The 22,139-nt window shown below is 35.0% G+C and overlaps 1 protein-coding gene and 1 non-coding gene across 2 annotated transcripts in view; both read right to left on the reverse strand.

The window, feature by feature from the left end:
* The window catches only part of LOC133334677 (uncharacterized), a 31,136-nt gene extending 9,384 nt beyond the window's left edge, over nucleotides 1-21,752 (reverse strand). Inside the window, exon 1 of the mRNA XM_061543008.1 lies at nucleotides 21,738-21,752. Coding sequence (XP_061398992.1) covers nucleotides 21,738-21,748 — 11 coding nt within the window. The 5' untranslated portion in view covers nucleotides 21,749-21,752. The remainder of the gene's footprint in view (nucleotides 1-21,737) is intronic.
* Nucleotides 2,835-2,916, reverse strand: Trnas-cga (transfer RNA serine (anticodon CGA)). Its single transcript has one exon. It is a non-coding gene; the product is annotated as a tRNA-Ser (tRNA).
* Nucleotides 21,753-22,139: the final 387 nt, after the last annotated feature.

Consider the following 22,139-nt stretch of genomic DNA (forward strand, 5'->3'; position numbering starts at 1 on the left):
ATTTACAAAACATTTTTGTTATTGCTTTGTTGTTGTTTTTTGTAATTAAAGAAAAATCCTTATTTTTGATGGCGGGCATGATAACTCCCACTGGAACATCGGAAATCGAAAATTCCAACGGTGTTAGAAAGAGTACATGTCTGGCTCTCGTATGAACTAGGATTATTGACTTCGCTCTAAAATTAACAAAATGGCGGACCATTGAAAAAATATTTTTGGAAAATCGCCGATTTTTGACCAAAAACCAAGTTAAAAAATAAGGAAGATTTTTACCATTTGGCTTTATCCTGCCCGCGTGCCCGCCATTCGCAAAAGAGAAAAACGCGTTTAAAGTTTGAGCAGCCATTTAGCCGTCACTTGATGCTCACACAATAAATCGGCTATATCTTCAAGAGTTCTTGAGATTTTCACTTGAAATTTTGTAGAGACATGCTTGAATTAGTGTAGAATAGAATTAAATAAAAAAAATTACCCCGAGAATGGGGGGTCCCCTTAAATTGTCTTATGTACTCGGATGTGGGAGTTACACCTAAATATTTACAGGTATATCCGTATTCGTATATTAGTTAGTAACCCATTATCACTGTAGAGAGCGGAACTATAGCGCTGATCGCTTTGAAATGTTCCATGATGTTCTAGTTATGGTCAAGGACAACGCCTATAATTTTCGGTGATGATCAGATAATAATTTGGGGATGAAGTGGACCGAAAACTAAATTTTTGTGTTTTTTTTCGATTCGATCTATTGGCTACAATTATAAGCCGAACATCACAACACAACCCACGGTGAAGGTAATACGGACAAGTAATTAGAAGTGCTGTACTGAATATTGGTAATATTCGGAAAATATGTCAGTGTAAGGAAGAGGTGCTGTTGACCTATTATCGGGAAAGAGGGTGCAATTATCACGAAATATTACCCAGGCTCGGAATAAAAATCCGCAAAAAGATAGAGTCCTGTGGTAGTTGTGTAGGGTATCGTATGGTCGGCCCCGTCCGATTATACTGCTCCGCTCACTGGTTTTTAAATAATTTTATCAAAGCTTATCTACGCCTTAGATTTTTTAAAGGCGTATTAATTACTTTTGTTAAATTCAGCTAGGACTTAACCTATATATATCGGGAAAGTGTCTTTTCCTTAGATGGGTGGCTATGACACTATGTCAAAACATTGATCTTTTCATTTCATTTGGGCAGGTTTAGAGTCGTTTGCAATGGGACAGATTAATGTAAATCGATTTAAAGCAAACTTGATACACACTTTTTGGTAGGCCAAACTATTCAAAATTTAATCTCAATCAGACACCCGTTTGAAATAAATATGAAAGCTGTGCCTGCATCTACACCAATTTCAACAAAAGCAATAACGTCATTCTAGTCTCAATTCGATACGTTGTGCAAAACCTAAACGAAAAAATATATGGGAGCTATATCTAAATCTGAACCGACTCCAACGAAACCTTCCAGAGATTAATTCATAACTACTTCAGTACATTGTACAAAATTGTGTGCCAATCGGACAAACTTTGGGTCTTTAGGGCACAATTTACATAAAATCGGAAGGAAAGACATATAGAAGCTATATCTAAATTTGAACCGATTATCACGAAACTTTACACTCATTCTAGATTCAATTCAATACGATATGCCAAATTTGGTGCAAATCGAAATACATATATGGACTTTGGTACACCATTTACCTTAAATCGGGCAAAAATATATATCGGAGCTATATCTAAACCTGAACCGATTTTCTGGAAACTTAACACACATTATTCTACACTTAATTTAATACTCTATGCCAACTTTTGTTCGAACCGAAAGATATGTGGGGATTTTGGTACACCATTTACTTTAAATCGGACAAAAATATATATGGAAGCTGTATCTAAACCTGAACCGATTTTCAAGAAACTTAGCACACATCATTCTAGACTTAATTCAGTACGGTATGCCTAATTTGGTGCAAATCGAAATATATATATAGGAACATTGGTACACCATTTACCTTAAATCGAACTAAAATATATATTGGAGCTATATCTAAATCTAAACTGATTTAATCATTCTAGACGTAATTCAACAAATCGAAATATATATATAGGAACTTTGGTACACCATTTACCTTAAATCGGACTAAAATATATATTGGAGCTATATCTAAATCTAAACCGATTTTCAAGAAACTTAGCACACATCATTCTAGACTTAATTCAGTACGATATGCCAAATGTCGTGCAAATCGAAGCATATTTAGGAACTTTAGTACACCATTTACATTAAATCGGACGAAAATATATATGGGAGCTATGTCTAAATCTGAACTGATTTTTCCCAATTTCAATAGGGTCCATGGGCCAAAAAGATGAGTTTTGTGAAGGGTATAACAATGACTGTATAGTGTTGAATGACAGGACTTGTCGGCCCACTCTTTCTAGTAAATCCAACACAAAGGGTCAGCGTTTTAAAATCAAAATTAACATCGCATATGAAGCAAATCGAATATTCAATTTCATCAAAACTATGCACTACGTAATATTTTTGCCGTACTTATATTACGTCCCAAGATGGCACCCACCGTAATCACCCCACCATGTCAATTTTTTTTAACATTTGTAATCCAATATCTAGCAATGTCCGATTTGATCCAAATAAAATAATAAAACTAATAAAATCTGTGAGTAATTCCGTAGATCTTCGCAAACTATAAGTTGAGGGTATATACTTGTCGGCAACACTGACTAACACTTTTTTACTTGTTGTTATTGTAATTAAAAATATATGCGCTAAAAAACAAAAAAAAAGTTTTTGGAACGAACGTCTATTACTAGTTACGCAGCCGGTAGGATTCGAACCTACGCTCCCAGAGGGAATCTGATTTCGAGTCAGACGCCTTAACCACTCGGCCACGACTGCTGTGTGTGTGAGTGGGGTGACAAATGTGTACTTTTTATTCCAATGTAAGGATACTTACTTTGTGTTCGAAAAATAATGCAATGGAAAATTCTGAAATTCCTAAAAATGTAACTGCTGTAGTAGTCATCTACCTGCTATTTATTTTCACACAAGTATTTTAAAGGGTTTTGTATCTGAGCGTTTATAAAAAAACATGTGTTAGGTAGTGTAACTAGGTACTGATTCCATAGCTAATAAACGGCTGACAATTTAGTCGAGCTATGACGATCACTGTCTTAATCGGTGGTTCTAACTTCGTACAATATTTTATAGCTCTCCAAAAATCTAATATTCATTCATAAATAACTCTTGAAATAATCTACGCTTGTGACACTGATAGTCCTTCAAAAAATCTAATCTCCATATTGCCATATCTTCATTATGTGAAATAAATTTCATTAATAATTTCTATATTACAATTATGTGTTGTTAACAAAAACACTTAACAATTATTCAAATCATTACAAATCGAATGGCTTCAATATAGCAATTGAAAAAAATAATAATAGCAACACTCCATTTCAACAATTAGCAATAACACAATTACGACCTGCTGAGTGTTGATGATCCCCAATGAAGATTTGAACTGTTGTAGATGACTGTTCAACAAGTCGGGCAGGGAGTTTGTGGATCAATGAAGAAACATTTTTTGTTTTCAAAACTGAAGAGAGGTATAAATAATCAAAACAAAACAAACCAAAAAACTTAACGATGTTGTGCGGTTTTCTGTGACGTTGAAGTTGTATCAAGGTTTTAATTAAAGATGATACTGGCAACAAATCATGATCCATGTTCCAACCAATCACAAGTACTAAACAATTCCAAGTGAAGCCTTCTTCGTCTTCAGTTTATGGTCGGAATTTATACTTGCATGTTAAGATCTTTGTTTGCTTACAAAGTATAATTCAGGTTGTACATGATATTTGCTTGCTGTATTTTCCGTTAATTCCGTAAAAAACAAAAAAAACTTCCAAAAATAATAACGCATTTAAACTTGTTTTTGTTGTTTAAGCGTCTGCTGTGAACATGGATATGGTTAAATGATTCCTTGTTAATAGCGGGGGGTATGATGAAGCAGGAAATATATTGTGCAAGGTCAGTTTTTTTTTAATTTCGTTTGGTAGTGAATGTTGATAATTTTTGAAGTAATTTACGGAATGAGAGTAGAGAAGTAAACGGGGTCTGCTGTAGATATTCCACCATCTACAGGTTTTAAAAAGATAGATGACATTTACGATGTAGATGGATGAATGCGGTAGGTAGGTCGTACGTTGATATAAAACCATCTACGGAATTAAAAAAGAAAATAAATTTTATAAAATCTATAGGTCTTCCATAGATAATAGTAATAATAAGTGTTTTCGACGGTACCTTACATTTTCTATAAGAAGTTAAATATCGTCCGGAAACAAAATAAAAAAAAATCGCAGAACAAAAAACCAAACTTATTCTAAACCCAGCACAAGCGTATATTTAAAAAAAAAATAAAACCAAAACAATTGTAGCTTTTTTTTAATTATTTCTTTTAGGATTTGTTATCATAACTAAAAGTATTTTTCTAGGGCCGACACTAGCTTGTATATGTTTAAATAATATTTTTTTTTAAGACCAATAGACGCGTGGATTAAAAAAATATTCTAAGTCTTTCTATTTAAAAATCTATTTTTTTGGGACCAACATAACAAATACCTTTTAGGAGGTTGCACCCATGCACATGGCGCCCAATCTACAAATCCGCCGATTTTAATAATTTTTTGTAGGAAGATTTTGTTGGAAGGATGTTGACGCATAGGAAAAAAAAAAATATCCACAAAGGAAACAACAGTAGTTAATGCGGAAGCAGAAAATAAAGAGATAGAAGGTGTAAATGGACACATGGAATATTTCATTAAAATATGGCTTGAAACATCAATACAAACACGTTATACGCCATGTGCATCATAGAGGGAAGAAACCTCCGACTAATGAAGAGTGCAACGAGAAAACGCCTCAGAGAAACGATGTTACCAGTTGATGTAGGTGGGGAACTTTTAATGGAGCCTCTATAAAAATTGGCTTCGACGATTCGTGGGTGCCGTTAGGTAGATGCTGCTGCATAAGTTTAGTGATGTTTCTAATTATACCCTACACAACTATGTTGTTAGGGTCTTAAGCTTTGTGCAGCCCCAAGAGTTTGCAACGCCGCAAAATATAGTCCCACACTCACCTTTAAGTATACCGATCGTCATATCTCGACTAGCTGGGTCGATTTAGACGTATGTGTCTGTCCGTTATAATTTGTAAAGACGATACAGACAACAGTTATAGACCAATCGCCACAAAATGTAGGGCGGGTTTTGGCCAACGAAGACCCCTTAATGTTTTTGGTAATGATCCGTCAATATTCAGGGGATGAAATGGTCCAAAAACATATTTGTATGTTTTTCTGGTCGCTTTAGAGGCCACAATTATGATCCGAACATCAGGAACATCATTTTGTATGCAAAAGAGGACCAGGCCAATGAATAAGCGGGTGTGTTTTGCTAAAGGTCGCTCTATATTTAGCGGGCTAAATGGATCCAGACTTTTGTACGAAAAATGGCTGGGGCCAATTTATTTACACTTGAAGGACATAGAGAAGGTGATAGTATATCCGAAGGGAGTGGTTACCCTTTAAATTCATACCAATTATATGGCTATATGTACTCGGTTGTGGGAGTTATACGTAAATTTTTAAGCTTGTCTATGTCATATGATATTGTTTAGTATTATTATTACACCACAAGAGAGCGGAAATGTCATGCTGATAGCTTTGCAATTTTACGTGAAGTTCCCGTTTTGGTCAAGGACGTCGCCTATAATTTTCGGTGATGTTGAGATAATATTTAGTGGGTGCAATTCGGAATCTAAAACTTTATTTTTGTCAGATTTTCTATTCGCTCTAGAGGTCATTATTATATGCAGAATATGGCATATTATACACGGTGAAGGGGATCTGACCAAATATATAGAACGACCCATGGTCAAATAAACCAGAATATAAAGCAACAAAATAAGTATTTTATAGCGTAGATGTTCACCTCGGGAAAACAAGATTTGGAAAATATGCTAGGGTCAGAAAGTGGAGCTGTTGACCTATATTCGTCAAGAGGGCGCAAATATCGCAAAATATTGCCCAGGCTCAGAATATAGAACCGCAGAAAGCTAGATTTTCTTGGTTGTTGTGTAGGGTATAAAAACGCTATGAACATAATTTTTATTGCAGAATATTTGAACGTTGGAGTGTTTAAAGATACGAGATTGAAATCCCATATGCAACGCTGATAACAAACTTGTTGTTGTTCAGATTTTATGACCAATGATAACCAAAATCCAAAATCCAATTCGGTAGTAAAAGTGGCCAAACCACGAAATTTGTAAGGTACCATTATAAAGGTACTTTACTACCGAAAGGTAGGAAGAGTTGACAAAAAAACCAACTATTTGAAGGTACCATTTTATGGGAGCTATACTAAAACGTGGTCCAATATAGCACATTTTCAGTACCAACCATCCTGTATATGGGAGAACTTTTAGAAAACATTCAATAAAAAACAATTCTCACAGGGCATCTATATACAGAACCCTTACAAGGGATCTTCAATATGTGGACGCTTTTACAGGAAAACTGTGGGTAGCACATTTTCCTTCAGATCTGTATGGATGGTCCTTTGATTTTTATACAAAGAAGACCTTTTAAAGGCCTACTATAAATAAAAGACCTCTTATAGGTATTTAATATTCGCCTTCCTGGAGTCCTGAAAGAATATTCTTTAAAAAATGTACGCCTGCTTAGAATCATTAAAAAATTCACTTCTTAGGGTTCTTAAAAAAATCCACAGTGTATTTTAACACTCCATCTTAGGTTCCCTAAAAAATATTCTCTAATTCACACCTTCTGAGGGCCCTTAAAAAAGCAATGCCTTCTTATTTTAAAACCAGTAAGGAAAGTAGTAAAGTCGGACGGGGCCGACTATAGGATACCCTTCACCACTTTGGGTATATTCAACCGATGAATTCTAAGAGACGTCGCATTTTTAAAGGACCAGTAAAATGAAATTGGATCCATAAACATGTCATTCTGCAACCGATACTAAATGTTTCATTTGGTCAGATATAGAAGCTATATCTAAATCTGAACCGATTATCAGGAAACTTAACAAACATTATTTTAGACCTAATTCATTACGCTGTGCCAAATTTCGTGCAAATCGAGAGATATATAGGGACTTTGGTGCACCATTTACATTAAATCGGACGAAAATATATATGGAAACTTAACACACACCATTCTAGACCGAATTCATTACGCTGTGCCAAATTTCGTGCTAATCGAAAGATATTACGGGACTTAGGTGCACCATTTACATTAAATCGGATGAAAATATATATGGGAGCTATATCTAAATCTCAACCGATTTTCACGAAACTTAACACACATCTTTCTAGACTTAATTCAGTAGGCTATGCCAAATTTCGTGCAAATCGAAGCATATATAGGGACTTTGGTGCACCATTTACATTAAATCGGATGAAAATATATATGGGAGCTATATCTAAATCTCAACCGATTTTCACGAAACTTAACACACATCATTATAGACCGAATTCATTACGCTGTGCCAAATTTCGTGCAAATCGAGACATATATAGGGACTTTGGTGCACCATTTACATTAAATCGGACGAAAATATATATGGGAGCTATATCTAAATCTGAACCGATTTTTCCCAATTTCAATAGGGTTCGTCCTTGGGCCAAATAAGTGACTTATGCCAAATTTCGTCCAAATCGTATCATAAATGCGACCTGTACTTTGTTCACAAAAATACATGGACGGACAGACGGACTCACTTTCTGAGTCGATTTAAGGAACCTTCTCAAAACGAACCATGTGTCTATTTCGTTTCATTTTGTCTGTTACAAACATATGCACAAAGACATACGCTGTACCACAGTGTGGTGAAGGGTATAAAAGTCCACTTCTTCTAAGGGTCCTTAAAAAACATTCTTTAAAAAAGCCATGCCTTCTTAGGGTCCTTAAAATATTTGTAGACAAATGATATTTTGTAGGTTTTATATAGAAAGAATACCTCTTATAGATTTCCAGCAGACAGAAAACCCTCAAATAGATATTTGATAGACAGAAGATTTGAGTCTGGTACCTCTCTCTTTCTATAGAAAACTTGAAGGAGGTATATAGATGATCAGACAAGAAAACATTTAATGGTGCTCTATAGACTGAAAATCACATTTAGATGTTCTTAGACAGCCCTTTTATAGACAGAATACTTCTTTCGGGCTTGCTATAAGTAGATGGCCTTTTGGGAGTCTGTCGTCGTTATAGTCAGAAGGTATCGTCCGGGTCTTCTATTGACAGTCACTTCTTACTGGTCATCTGTAAACAATCTATAGAAGACCCTTAAGAGGTAAGCGTTCTAAACATAAGCCAGACTTAAAGGAGGTAGGAGCTTCTATAGATAGAATACGTATTTCTGGTTTATATACCATACATCTCTAGGAGCTCTTCAGGCTACAGAATAGAGTATTGTATAGGTTTTAAATCTTCCACAGGATTTCTTAAGACATGGACCTTTTATAGTTCTTCCTTAGACTGAAAACCTCTTGTAGACTTTCGGGTACTGAGAGGTACCCATTGGAGGTGTTTTGTCCATAGAATCCCTGTACCTCTTATAGGTCTTATATATGCATTAGATCTCTTATATGATTTCTTACCGCAGTGGACCTCTTGCAGGCCTTTCATAGACTTAAGGCCACTTAGGGACTTTCTACAGTAAAAAATTACAATTTATAGATCTTATATAGACTAACCACATCAATATAGACAGAAGTCCTTCTATCTATAAGAAAAATAAAAATATCTATATTTCTTAATTTTTCAGGAACTAAAAAAAATCGAAAGTGCATTCATTCAATATTTTGAAATATGTTTATTTTTCTTTTCGATGGAGGATTTATTAACTAATTTAATCTTTTCGAACATTCAAATTCCGAAATACCCACTACTTATACGCCTAAATCATGTAATTTCAAGACGTTCCATTCCATGGAATGCAACGTCAACGTCATTTGACAACCACAACCAAACCAGCTAGAGCCGGGCAGCCACTAATCCAGCTACTGCCTGTGGCAGATGGGTGGACAGACTAAACTTCAATATAATTGCACCTTCTACATACAACTTGTGTGCAGCAGCAACTGGAATTTGCAGTCTGAAGTTTGGCTGGCATTGTTGCGATGGGTATGGTGATCGTGGTAGGCAGGCAGGCAGCCCGCCATCCAGTGAATCCAAAACAACACACAGCAGCAGCCAGTGTAGATATATTGGAGCCGGTGTATTATGCAATTGTCGTGTTATTATCAGTGCAACATTTTTCTTCTTCGTCATCACCACCGACTTCATCATCATCCTGATGATGATTGGATTTCATGTGGTATATAACATAAAAAGTGTCTGTGGTGTGTCGTTTCTTCCCCAACTACCTCCATGGCTGAGTGAATGAATAATTACCTCTTACTTTTTTCTGACCACACGCTCTCTTTCATCCCGGGTTTCAATTTTCATTTCATTTTGTATTTTGCATTTTTGCGATTGAGTCACTGGAACAATGATCTCCAGTTCAAGAGATGATCATAATGTTGATGATGATCATCATTATCATCATTGTGAGGTTACTATCGTTCGTTTCGTTTTATTGTGCCAGTGTATGCAGTTTCTGTATAATCTCATAAAATATTTGGGTCACTAGGTAGATTGGATGCAAGTGAATGTGTGATAAATTATTTATAAATTAACTGAAGCAAGGACATCTGAAAAATATATGCATGGTAACATAAATATGTATTCCATGTATTTCTGGAATGTGTGTCGTTGTAATGAAACATGTGAAAATAAAAAAAAACAAGAAAAATGTCTTAAGTTCAGCCGGATCGAACTTTTTATACACTCCAACATAAAGTGGACATTCCAAATACGAATAACCAAACGGCGCTTTTATATGGGAACTATGACTTAAATTGCTGCCAGGATAAAACTTAACACCTAACTACAGACATTCAGGTTGGAAAATCGAACAAGGACCTTGAGCATATAGGAAATTATATTTGATCTTTGTATGGTGGCTATGTAATAACAAGTAGTTATGTTGCAAATTTTCGATGAAAAAGTTGTTTGCCGCTGAATGTCCCGGAATGCGAAATTACAGCCACTTCGTCATGATTCATTTCGGTTAGAGAATTCAAAAAACATGAAAGCAATTGTAGGTGTGTGGATTAATTATTAATCTCTACAAGAAAAATGCGATTTGAAAAGGACTTTTTCTAGAGTGAAGACAAATGTCAAACCTTGACAAATTTGAATTTAATTCCCATCCACTGCGATATAATTACAAGTTATTAACATACGACCTTTGTAAATCCCCATAGCCCAATATGCCTGATGAGCCGATCCAATGGCCAAACGCGCCGCATAATGGTGGGTGCGCAGACCCCACCTGACTTTCCTTTTCATTGAAAAACTTCGATCATTATGCTCGACTCGAAAGATGCTAAATTCAAATGTATAAAATTTTTTAAAAAATAATTAATACCCAATTATAATCAAAACCAGTAAGGAAAGCTCAAAAGTCGGACGGGGCCGACTATATGATACCCTTCACCACTAAGGGTACATGCAAGACATGTTAATATCTACAATATCCTGTAGATATAGAATTTTCGCATACATCAGTCGGGACCTACTTCAGTACTCTGTGCAAAATTTTGTCTTAATCGGATAAATATTGGCAGTATGGAGCTTCATTTACATAAAATGGGACGAAACTACATGTTGCAGCTATATCTCAATCTGAACCGATTCCAACAAAATTTCACATACATCAGTCGGGACCTAATTCAGTACTCTGTGCAAAATTTTGCTTTAGTCGGACCAGTATTGAGAGTTTGGTGCACTATTTACATTAAATCGGACGAAATTATAAATCGGAGCTATATCTAAATCTGAACCTATTTCAATAAAACTTGGCATATAACTATTTACGCCTACTTCAATACTCTGTGCAAAATGTTGTCTCAATGGGATCACTATTGGGAGTTTGGTGCATCAATAAGTTAAAATCGCACGAAAATATATATGGGAGCTATATCTAAATCTGAACCGATTTTCTCCAATTTCAATAGGGTTCGTCCTTGGTCCTAGTAAGTGACCTGTGCCAAATTTTATCGAAATCGGATCATAAATGGGACCTTTACATTGTTAACAAAAATACATGGACGGACGTGCATAAATCGACTCAGAAAGTGATTCTAGGCATATTCTCAAAAAGAACCATGGGTCTATTTCGATTTTTTTCTGTTACAAACATATGCACAAAGACACAATACCCTGTAACACAGTGTGTTGAAGGGTATAAAATGGGGTTATGTGGACTACCCCTAAAAGGGGGCGAATATTAATTATTTTTGGGAGGGGGATTTGTTACCATATACGACGAATTTGGTTGAAAAACGCGATCAAAAACCACAAAATATATAATTTATAGTGGAGAGATTTGCTACCTAATAAGAACTCGACGTACTAAATTACAGTCAATTCGGTCGAAAAATACGATCAGAACCCCAAAATACCAAAAATTTGGGGGTACCGTTATATGGGGACTACCAGAAAAACTGGAACTATATTTATGATTTTTAGTGGAGTAATTTGGTACCCAATAAGAACCCAATGTACAAAATTTCAGAGAATTTAGTTATAAAACGAGCTCAAGAACCCCAAAATACCGAAAATTGGGGGTACCCTTATATGGGGATTATCCAAAAAAAAAAAAGACATATATTTATAATTTTTAGTACGAAGATTTGCTACCCAATAAGAACTCAAAGTACCAAATTTCTATGCTTAAACGTGGACCGGTTTTCTCCAATTTCAATAGGGTTCGTCCTTGGGCAAAATATATGGACGAACGGACATGCATAAATCGACTCAGAAAGTGATTCTATGCATATTCTCAAAAGGAACCATTGAAAAACTTATCAAAACAACAAATAAAAGTACCAATATTTGCCATTTTTGGTGGAAATATTTTCTACCTAATGAGAACGCAAAAAAAACATCTAATACGCTTTTGTCCAAAATAACATTGAGGGTAACTGGGGACTACATATTCCAAACGTGGATCGATTTATCATATTATTCAGCTATATATCCTTCAGCTATATATCCTTCAGCTATATATCCTTCAGCTATATATCTAATGAGGATATATACAGTTTGCTACGGCAAAAATATGCCTTATCGAAATATCGATTACGTTCAAGGATGTTACCGTTTTCATACACTTCTTCTACTCGTAGTACCTAACCCACAAAGTATAAAATTTTTATTGAAATCCGATTTGAAATTTCTCACATGAATCTAATGGAATATTCAATTTCATCCAAATTTGACACAACATAATATTTTTTTAGACTTACATGAATTTTTTACCCATTTACCATACCAAGAATAAGTTCGATTATGGGATCTGTCTGGGACTGGCGTACAAATCTATAATACCCTGACTGTACAAAACTCTATAATACCCTGACAACATATTTGTGTGGAGTATAAAAATTAAAACTGTGCACCGAGGTATAGGGTATAATGTCTTGTGCATATATTTGTAACTGGCAAAAAGGAGATAGACACATGCTTTTGAAAATATGTGTAGAATCGCTTTTTGAGTCGATTATAGGTTGCATTTATGATCCGAGTTGGATGAAATATGGCACAGCTCATATACTTGGCCCAAGGACGAATCCTATTGGAATTGGGAAAAATATAATATATATTTTTTCGTACTGAATTATATATATAATAAAGTATGCTAAGTTTCGGTTCATATTTAAATGTAGCTCCATTATATATTTCGATTTTATGTAAATACTGTACCAAAGCCCCTATTTTTATTAGATTTGCACGAAGTTTGGCATAGCACAGTAAATGAAGTCTAGTCTATATATATTTTCTTCCGATTTTATGTAAAATGTGCACCAAACTCTTAATGTCGGTCCGATTGACACGAAACCAGTATTTAAAGATTTATGAATTTCATTCATAACATTGCAGCGCTTTATGAACACTATTTATATAATATACGAATTATTTTCTTTTTCTGTGTATAACGGTTTCGTCCTATTTTTAATATTTTGAGGATTTTAGCCGCATTTCCGACTGAAAAAGCTGTAATTTGACATTTCGGGGTTTTGGAGACTGCCATTCATCTATGCAGTATATTACAGATACAGGTCCGTGTAATAGTAATTTTGAAGGTAATTCTTATAAAGTTGGTATTGATTATAACGACAAAATTCAAAAATCCGGAAAAGAGCTTTGATTTTTTTAATATAACATAAAGCACTTGGTCCCTTATCCGAAGTTACTAACGATTTTGACTATAAATGATTCGCAATAATTTTGAAACCTGGGGATACCCTAAAATTACTCTTCATACTTCATTCTAATATGAAGGTCAAGGTTTTTAATTGAAGCACCGTAAAAATATCAAATTTTATTTTTGATTCCAATTGCAATGATTTTTAGGCCTACTTACGTGATCAGAAAAGTAAACTTAAATTTGTCATTGATTTATAACGGTAAAATAGGCATATACATCTTTTCCAAATCCAATATAAAATAAATATCAAATAAACCTCTGAACACCTATTAGTACTTTCAGTCACCGAACAAGCGTAATCCATTTTAAAGAGCCACATAAAAAACATCAACAACCTGAAAAGTACCTTTAAATGTCTCAAGGTCACCTACATTTTTATTGACACTTTTAAGACCCGGCGAATAAATAAAATATAAAACCAAAAAACATACAAATTATGCTACTGACTAAAGAGCGGAAAATATACGCCACTCCCTCCTCAGCGAAGTTCCCACGAAGACGGCGATGATGAGCTGTGATCGTAACTACTTAAAAATGCACTTCACATAAACTTAGTCAAAAAATGCTAATATGGAGCCACGGTGAGAGAGAGGTAGGGAGATGGGGAAGCCACAGCGTTCATTCACGAAAACATAACACGCATGCGTGCACACACACACAGTGAACCATAAAAATTAACATTGGCCCCTTACCTCCATGGTGGAAACAATGCTAACCTACATTCAAATATTTTGCAACAATAAAAACAATCCGAGGAAAAATAAATAACAACAACAGACATTTAAATAAAATTCTATTCACTTTCATTGACCCAACTCAACTCTTTGCCATTTTGGGAGGTTACCCATATTTTATGCCCGACCTCTTCCTCTAATGTTTACCCATAATTTTTTTTTCATTGTTTTGATTTTGTCTTCAGGCCTCCAAACATTTTAGCCATAGTCGTGACAATGTTGTGGTTGTTATCAACTATTATTTAATAGTAGCCAATAAATTGCAAAAAAAAAAAATACTTTGTGTTTTGTTGTTGTTGTTGGTGGGGGGTTTCCAATTTCCACCAAACGATGGATGGATGACATTAATGTTTGCCACTCAGCATTTTAATGAAGGTTGGGCGTCTTGAATGCGATTTTCTTGCCGATTTACATGACTCCACCATTTGGCCTGGTGTATTATTGGTAAATAATAAATTTTATTACTTAATTATTTTTAGTTTTTTTTTTTTATTGTTGTTGTTGCTATTTTTTGGTAATTATTTTAGAAAACCATAAATCACGTTGTAATATTTTTTTCTGTTTTTGGCCTTTTGCTGTTGAACTTAAAATTTTGCTTTTATGCAAATAAATGTGACTTGCATATTGTCAAGTGGCATGTCGGCTTGCCGTGTTTAGAGTGATACATGATGTTTGGGGCCACTGTGCTACTGTATAGCCGAGGAGGCTAGTTGACATTATTTGAGGGGCCAGTAAAAACATTACAATATCCTGGATCGGAATACACTATATAATATCAACTATATTATATTGGGTCGAACTGCAGATTTGGAGCCAGCGAACTTATGCTGGAGTTGGAGGAGAAAATTTTTTAACACATGGTAGGACAAAATCGAATGGAAAAGGACAATGAATACTTACAAATATGTATTTCTTGTCCTTGGAGACCCTATCTAAAATTTTATGAGCGACATTTTTCTAGAATATTTGGTGGTCGAAAACAATTCGGCTTGTTGTATTTAGTTGAACTATAAACTAAATAGGGATGTGGAAGATACCCAAGGATTCGAGATAGAAAGAGGATATATTTACAAAAAATTCATCATTCGATTTGTATCATTTTTTATGAACCTTAGAGCCAAAAGCAAAAAATCATCACACCAGAGCTGAAAAACTTGACCTATGGCGAAATTGCCTTTTGTAAACTCAATATACGTTAACACCACTCAGTTAAATTAAGGTATTTAAGGGGACCCCAAAATCCGAAGTCAATAATTCTATTTCATACCAGAGCCATATATTCTCGCTTTTCAATTGTTTTGAAATTTTGAGATTAGGATGTTCCAGCGATCGGCAATTATGCCCGACGTCAAAAAGAAGGACATATCTTTAAACATTAACAAGTGGCGATTGTTTTTTCGAGAATCGCCTATTTTTGACCACAAACTAAATTAAAACCAGTAAGGAAAGTAGTTAAGTCGGACTGGACCGACTATATGATACCCTTCACCACTTTGGGTATATTCTACATATGTATCCTAAAAGACGTCGCCTTTTCGAAGGAACGTTGAAATAAAATTGAACAAACTTAAATATGTGATCTTTATCTATATCTAACCCGGCTAACATTAATCCCTACACATGTCATTTTGCAACTTATGCTAAATTTTGTAAATCGATTTAAAGAAAACTTGACGCACGCCGTTCGGTATGCTGCACTGTTTAAAATTTAATCTCAATCAGACACCCATTGATTATTTGGTGTACAATTAACATGAATAAGTCGAAATTGTATATGGAAGCTATGCTATATGTATATCTGAGCCGATTTCAAGGAAACTTGTCAGAAATTAATTCTTATTAACTTCAGTACGTTGAGTCAATCGGCCTAGCTATGGATCTTTAGTGCACCATTTACTTAAAATCAGACTAAAATATATATATGGGAGCTACATCTAAATCTGAACCGATTTTCACAAAACTTTGCACACATCATTCTAAACTTAATTTAGTACGCTATACAAAAATCGAAAGATATATGGGGACTTTCGTGCACCATTTACCTTAAATCGGACGAAAATATATATGGAAGCTATATCTAAATCTGAACCGATTTTTCCCAATTTCAATAGGGTTCGCCCTTCGGCTAAATAAATGAGCTATGCCAAATTTCATCCAATTCGAATCAAGAATGCCACCCCTACTTTTTTACAATTTAACATGGACAGACTGACGGACAAGCATACATCGACTTAGAAAGTGATTCTATGCATATTCTCAAAAGGAACCATGTGTCTATCTCGTTTCCTTTTGCCTGTTACAAACATATGCATAAAGACATAATACCCGTGCCACAGTGTGGTGAAGGGTATAAAACGCTCGATGTTTGGGTGTCACACCAATTAATAAAAGAAATAGGTCGGATCGAAGCCTTGGCCAAACGGAATGATATAGACCCATTTCTTAAACGGATGGTGACTGGAGATGAGATATAGATCACATACAATAACGGTGGTCAAACCAGGACTAACGGCCAGGAAGGTTCTGCTATGCATTTGGTGGGACTGGAAGTGGATTATTTATTATGTAATGCTTCCATATGGCCAAACGCTAAGTTCTGAATCGTTAAACTGGACCGTTTGAAGATAGCAATTGACCAACAAGAGAGGTGTCGTGTTCCACGAGGACAACGATAGAAAGATTGGAATGATTACAGCAAATTTTGTTAAAAACAACCTAAAAATATTGAAAATTGTGCGGGCTATACCAAAAACGAGGACTGATATTGATTATTTTTGGTTGTTGTTGTAGCAGCCCTATTGCTTTTATACACTGGGCCGAGGTGACAGACGTTGGCCGAGAAAAACTCGGTTAAACATTTTATCTGAAATTCTGTATAATGGGGGTGCTTCGATTACTCCGAAATTTAGGTCAATGTTTATAATTTATATGAATCTTTTTATCCAATGAAAATCCAAAATATGAAATTACAGACAATTCGGTTGAGAAATATGCCCAAAAATTCCAAAATGCAGAATATTCTGAAATTGTATACCACACCAGAGGACGGAAATGAAGCGCTGATAACTAGGGAATTTTGCCTGAGCTTTTTGCTTTATGGTCAAAGACGACGCTGAATTATAAGTTCTCAATTATAAGTCCAACATTACAAATTTCCAACTAATTCAAGTGATTGCCATGGTAATGAACGGTCAATGTTTAGAGGTCAAAAAACACTACTTTTTGGTGTTAAATAACAAAATTTTACTCCAGGAAAACATGATTCGGAAAAGATGCCGCAGAGGAGTTGTTGATCTGTAATCGATTAAGAGATTGAAAAATTACTTTTATGCAATGTTGGGGTCAAATAGGATTAAATTTCAAAAATGTGTAAGGTGTCAACCCACCTCAATATTTAGTAGTGAATAACGTCTCACTCTAAACCTAAGCCGGTATCATTACCTGCGTTCTTCAACTTCATTGCATTAAACGACAGACAATGTCCTGGAAGTACACAATAATTCTCATTCACTTCATAGTACCATATGGATATATGTTCCACTTTTCCATGCCGAAGGGGTCGACCTCGGACGTTAACGAACTACGAATGACGAAGATGTGTGGCTTGTCCGCAGTCTCGTACACTGGTGAATGTTAACGACGGTTCGACCTCGCTCATAGCCAGCTCCCAGCTCTTTGCCAGCTCCTCGATCTTTGCCAGCTCCTCGCTCTTAGCCAGCTCCTCGCTCTTTGCAAGCTCCTCGCTCATAGCTAGCTCCATACTAATAACCACTAACTACTAACCGAACCCTGACAAAACCCCGAATCTGCCGACCAACAACGAGCCGACTGTATACTGCCGATCACCAACGAGCCGACGGTAGCCAGCCGATCTTCACCGAACCGACATCAGCTAGCCAAGTATCTTCGAGTCGACTGTAGCCAGCCGATCTCCAACGTACCGACAGCAGCTAGCCGATCTTCAACGAGCCGTTTGTAGCCAGCCGACATCAGCTAGCCGAGTATCTTCGAGCCGGCTGTAGCCAACCGATCTCCAACGTACCGACAGCAGCTAGCCGAGTATCTCGACTGTAACCAGCCGTACACCTTCGAGCCGACCAAGCTCGAAAACCAATCAGCCGATTAGTTACGAGCCGACATCACTTAAACAACCCCGAGCCGACTGTAACCAGCCAGCTATTCACGATCCGACCTCCATACCCAGCTACCATTACCGATTAGAAGATTCCAACATAAAATTTTATCTCATATCCAAACTATTATTCATATTGTAAACACCAGAGTATTATAATAAAGATTGAAATTGTAATGACTCGTGTTTTTACTTAAGGTTTGTGGGTCCTCAGGTTGACCCTGGCAGCGACTGAGCTTACTTCAGCCTTAGTTAAAACCACTCGTTATAAATGTTGATCCATTATAGTGGGAGGTACTACAATGGGTCTATAAATCCAAATTTGGGATTCATAGAAAAATTGACGAAGATTTTACGGTGTGCTGAGTTTTTACCGGATACTCCTTTCGCATATTTAAGATATTTGCACTTTTTCGAAACACGGAACATTTGAGGGCAGGTACCAGAAGGAGAGGAACAATAATTCTCACCTTCGAACACGATATGGTTTTAGTAAACATATAAAGGTTATGTAAAGTCTGGGTCAAAACGGATTATCCTTTCGCAGGATATTATTAATTTAGTATGTAGCAACAATTTGACAATTTGTAGGGGAAGTACGTCTGGGAGGAATGGTCTGATATTCTCCATTTTCGAGGCCTGAAAGATATATTACAATGTGAAAAGGAACTCGAATTGCACATATCATCTGTGAGTAAAATTTTACATTCCAACAAATTTTGGTAAATTTTCCTGTCTTCATTCTTTGGTGCTGATTGATCTTCGGTTTCCATGTCATAGTCAGTTTCGGATCATCGTGGACTGAGTTAAAAAAAATTCTTAAGCAAGGTTGCTTTCGATTTTTAAAATATCGAAAATTGTAGACAGCTCGACGAAAATTCAAAATTCGTCATCTGTATAATGGATTATTTAGAAGCCTCCATATATTCAGAAGAGCCATATATACATATATATTCGATGTGCAATAACAAAAATAGGCTTCGGGGATAACCGAACCTTTTTCAGATCGTACTTGAAGGATGCCTTTTTGGATTCCCAATATCTAGGAACGAGTTTGTAAAAATCGAGGGATTATTGTTCTGCTTTCACATTTTTATATATTGTTTAATCATACAATATGAGTTAATCGGAACAGCTTAAACCCTCCTTGAATACTCAGTTGTAATTTTTGTGATCGTATAGATATGTTCAAAATTCTTCTAGAAACTCAATTCCGAAAGACAATATAAATTACCTCAAATACAACATCAACGCAGCCAAATGTGTTATGCCACACTAAAGCCATATTTCGCCAAATGTCTATTGACTGACAAACATTATTGACCGACAATGTGTATTTTTACGATTTGTTTTGCCATTGTTTTATGCTGGTAATGTAGGTGATGATGTTATGTTAGCATTTGCTGCTGATGGTCAATGGTATAATAACATCAGTAAATTTATTGCCCTCTAATTGTTGTTAACACACACACACACTTACACAAACTTGGTACTAAGTTTTATTTGCTTATTTGGCTTGCAATTCGGAAGCAATGAAGACAAAAAAATACGCAACACAAATAAACAAAAATATTGGCAAATTGTTTATTGGACTATTGTCTTGAAATGTATTTGCATAGATTTGTAAATAGTAAATTGGGTAATATTGGTCAATTGGGTGATGTAATGGTCAAAAATTCTGTGGAATGGAAATTTTCAATATCAGAGCATTGGAAAAATTTGATATTAGAGTGAAATATGACTTTCTTGTTTAGAAGCAATGCCAAAATGAGGCTTTTTTATTTTTTTTTAAGAAAAAATGCTCATAGATGCCATTTTTTTAGAAAAAAAAATACTAAAGAGATCTTGTGATTTGTCTTAGAACCCGGTCTCAGTGGGATATTTATACCCTACACCAGACTGTGGTAGAGGGTATTGTGTCTTTGTGGATATGTTTGTAACAGGCAAAATGAATCGAGATAGACCCATGGTTCCTTTCTATGTCGATTTATGCATGTCCGTCTGTCCGTCCGTCCATGTATTTTTGTGAAAAAAGTACAGGTTGCATGTATGATCCGATTTTGATGAAATTTGGCACATGTCACTTATTTGGCCCAAGGACGAACCCTATTGAAATTGGAGAAAATCGGTTCAGATTTAGATATAGCTCCCATATATATTTTCGTCCGATTTTTTATAAATGGTGCACCAAACTCCCAATATTGGTCCGATTGGCACACAACTTTGACAGAGTACTGAATTAGGTCTAGATTGATATATGTCAAGTTTTGTTTAAATCGGTTCAGATTTATATATAGCTCCCATATATAGTTTCATCCCGGACCCCCGTTTCAGTTTCTGAGGTATTTTTTTCTATAGAAAAAAAATCTGGACCTCAGTTTCTGAGGTATTTTTTTTCTATAGAAAAAAATCTGGACCTCAGTTTCTGAGGTATTTTTTTCTACAGAAAAAAATCTGGCTCTCAGTTTCTGAGGTATTTTTTTTCTTTCTGAGGTATTTTTTTTTCTATAAAAAAATCCGAACCTCAGCTTCTGAGGTATTTTTTTCTATAAAAAAAAATCCGAACCTCAGTTTCTGAGGTATTTTTTTTTATAGAAAAAAATCGTACCTCAGTGTCTGATGTATTTTTTTTATAGAAAAAAATCGAACCTCAGTGTCTGAGGTATTTTTTTTATAGAAAAAAATCGAACCTCAGTGTCTGAGGTATTTTTTATAGAAAAAAATCGAACCTCAGTGTCTGAGGTATTTTTTTTATAGAAAAAAATCGAACCTCAGTGTCTGAGGTATTTTTTTTATAGAAAAAAAATCGAACCTCAGTGTCTGTGACATTTTTTTCTATAGAAAAAAACAGACCTTAGTGTCTGAGACATTATTTTCTATAGAAAAAAACAGACCTTAGTGTCTGAGACATTATTTTCTATAGAAACAAATATCAGACTTCAATGTCTGACGCATTTATTTTTCTATAGAAAAAAAATCAGACCACAGTGCGTAAAGTATTTTTTATATTTTTTATAGAAAAAATCCGGACTTCAGTTCCTGAGGTATTTGTTCTATAGAAAACTAATCTGGTTAATACCTCAGACCTCAGGGATCTGATTTATTTTTCTTTTTGTGTCTGAGGAATCTTTTTCTATAGAAAAAATCATCTGAGAAATCTGAGAAATTTTTTTCTATAGAAAAATATCAGATCTCAGTGTGAGGTATTTTTTTCTATAGAAAAAAATCAGACCTCATGGTCTGGGGTATTTTTTATAGAAAAAATCAGACCTCAGGGTTTGTTATTTTTTTTTGAAATTTGTTGTTTTTGTATTCTTTATTTTCATTAATTATGTTCTTTTTCCGACTTCTTAACTATTTTTTTTAACAATTATTTCCATATAATTACACTTTCTATCAAAAACAATGTCACACTATATCGACTTAAATAATTTCGAAACTCACATTTTTTCCATCTTCTGTATTTGTTGTTGTTGCTGAAATTTGTACACGATTTACAAAATTAAAATTTGATGAGTTTTTTGTTGGTGTTGTTTTCTTGTTCGATATTTGCAACCTTAATGTGGAAGATTCACAAGTACACGAATTTTGTTGTAGGTAATGGCTTGATGTCGTTGTTGTTGGTATTTTTATTCGCTGAAAATCTGTTTAACTGAAACCAAAATAAAAAAAAAAACAAAAAACAATGTAGTTTGCAAAAAAAAAATCGCTGGAGTTAATAGCTAATCAAATAACAAAACACCGCGTTTAAACAAATAATGAAGAAAGAAAGAAAAAAAAAAATAATTCACATCAAAGTAACTGTCGATCCGAACAATTTTTTTATTTTAATTTTTTTTGTTTTAC

This window comes from Musca vetustissima, unplaced genomic scaffold, assembly GCF_032173495.1.
Source record: "Musca vetustissima isolate MV318-11 ecotype Yass unplaced genomic scaffold, APGP_CSIRO_Mvet_v1 utg22774, whole genome shotgun sequence".
In the NCBI taxonomy this organism is placed as follows: Eukaryota; Metazoa; Arthropoda; class Insecta; order Diptera; family Muscidae; genus Musca; species Musca vetustissima.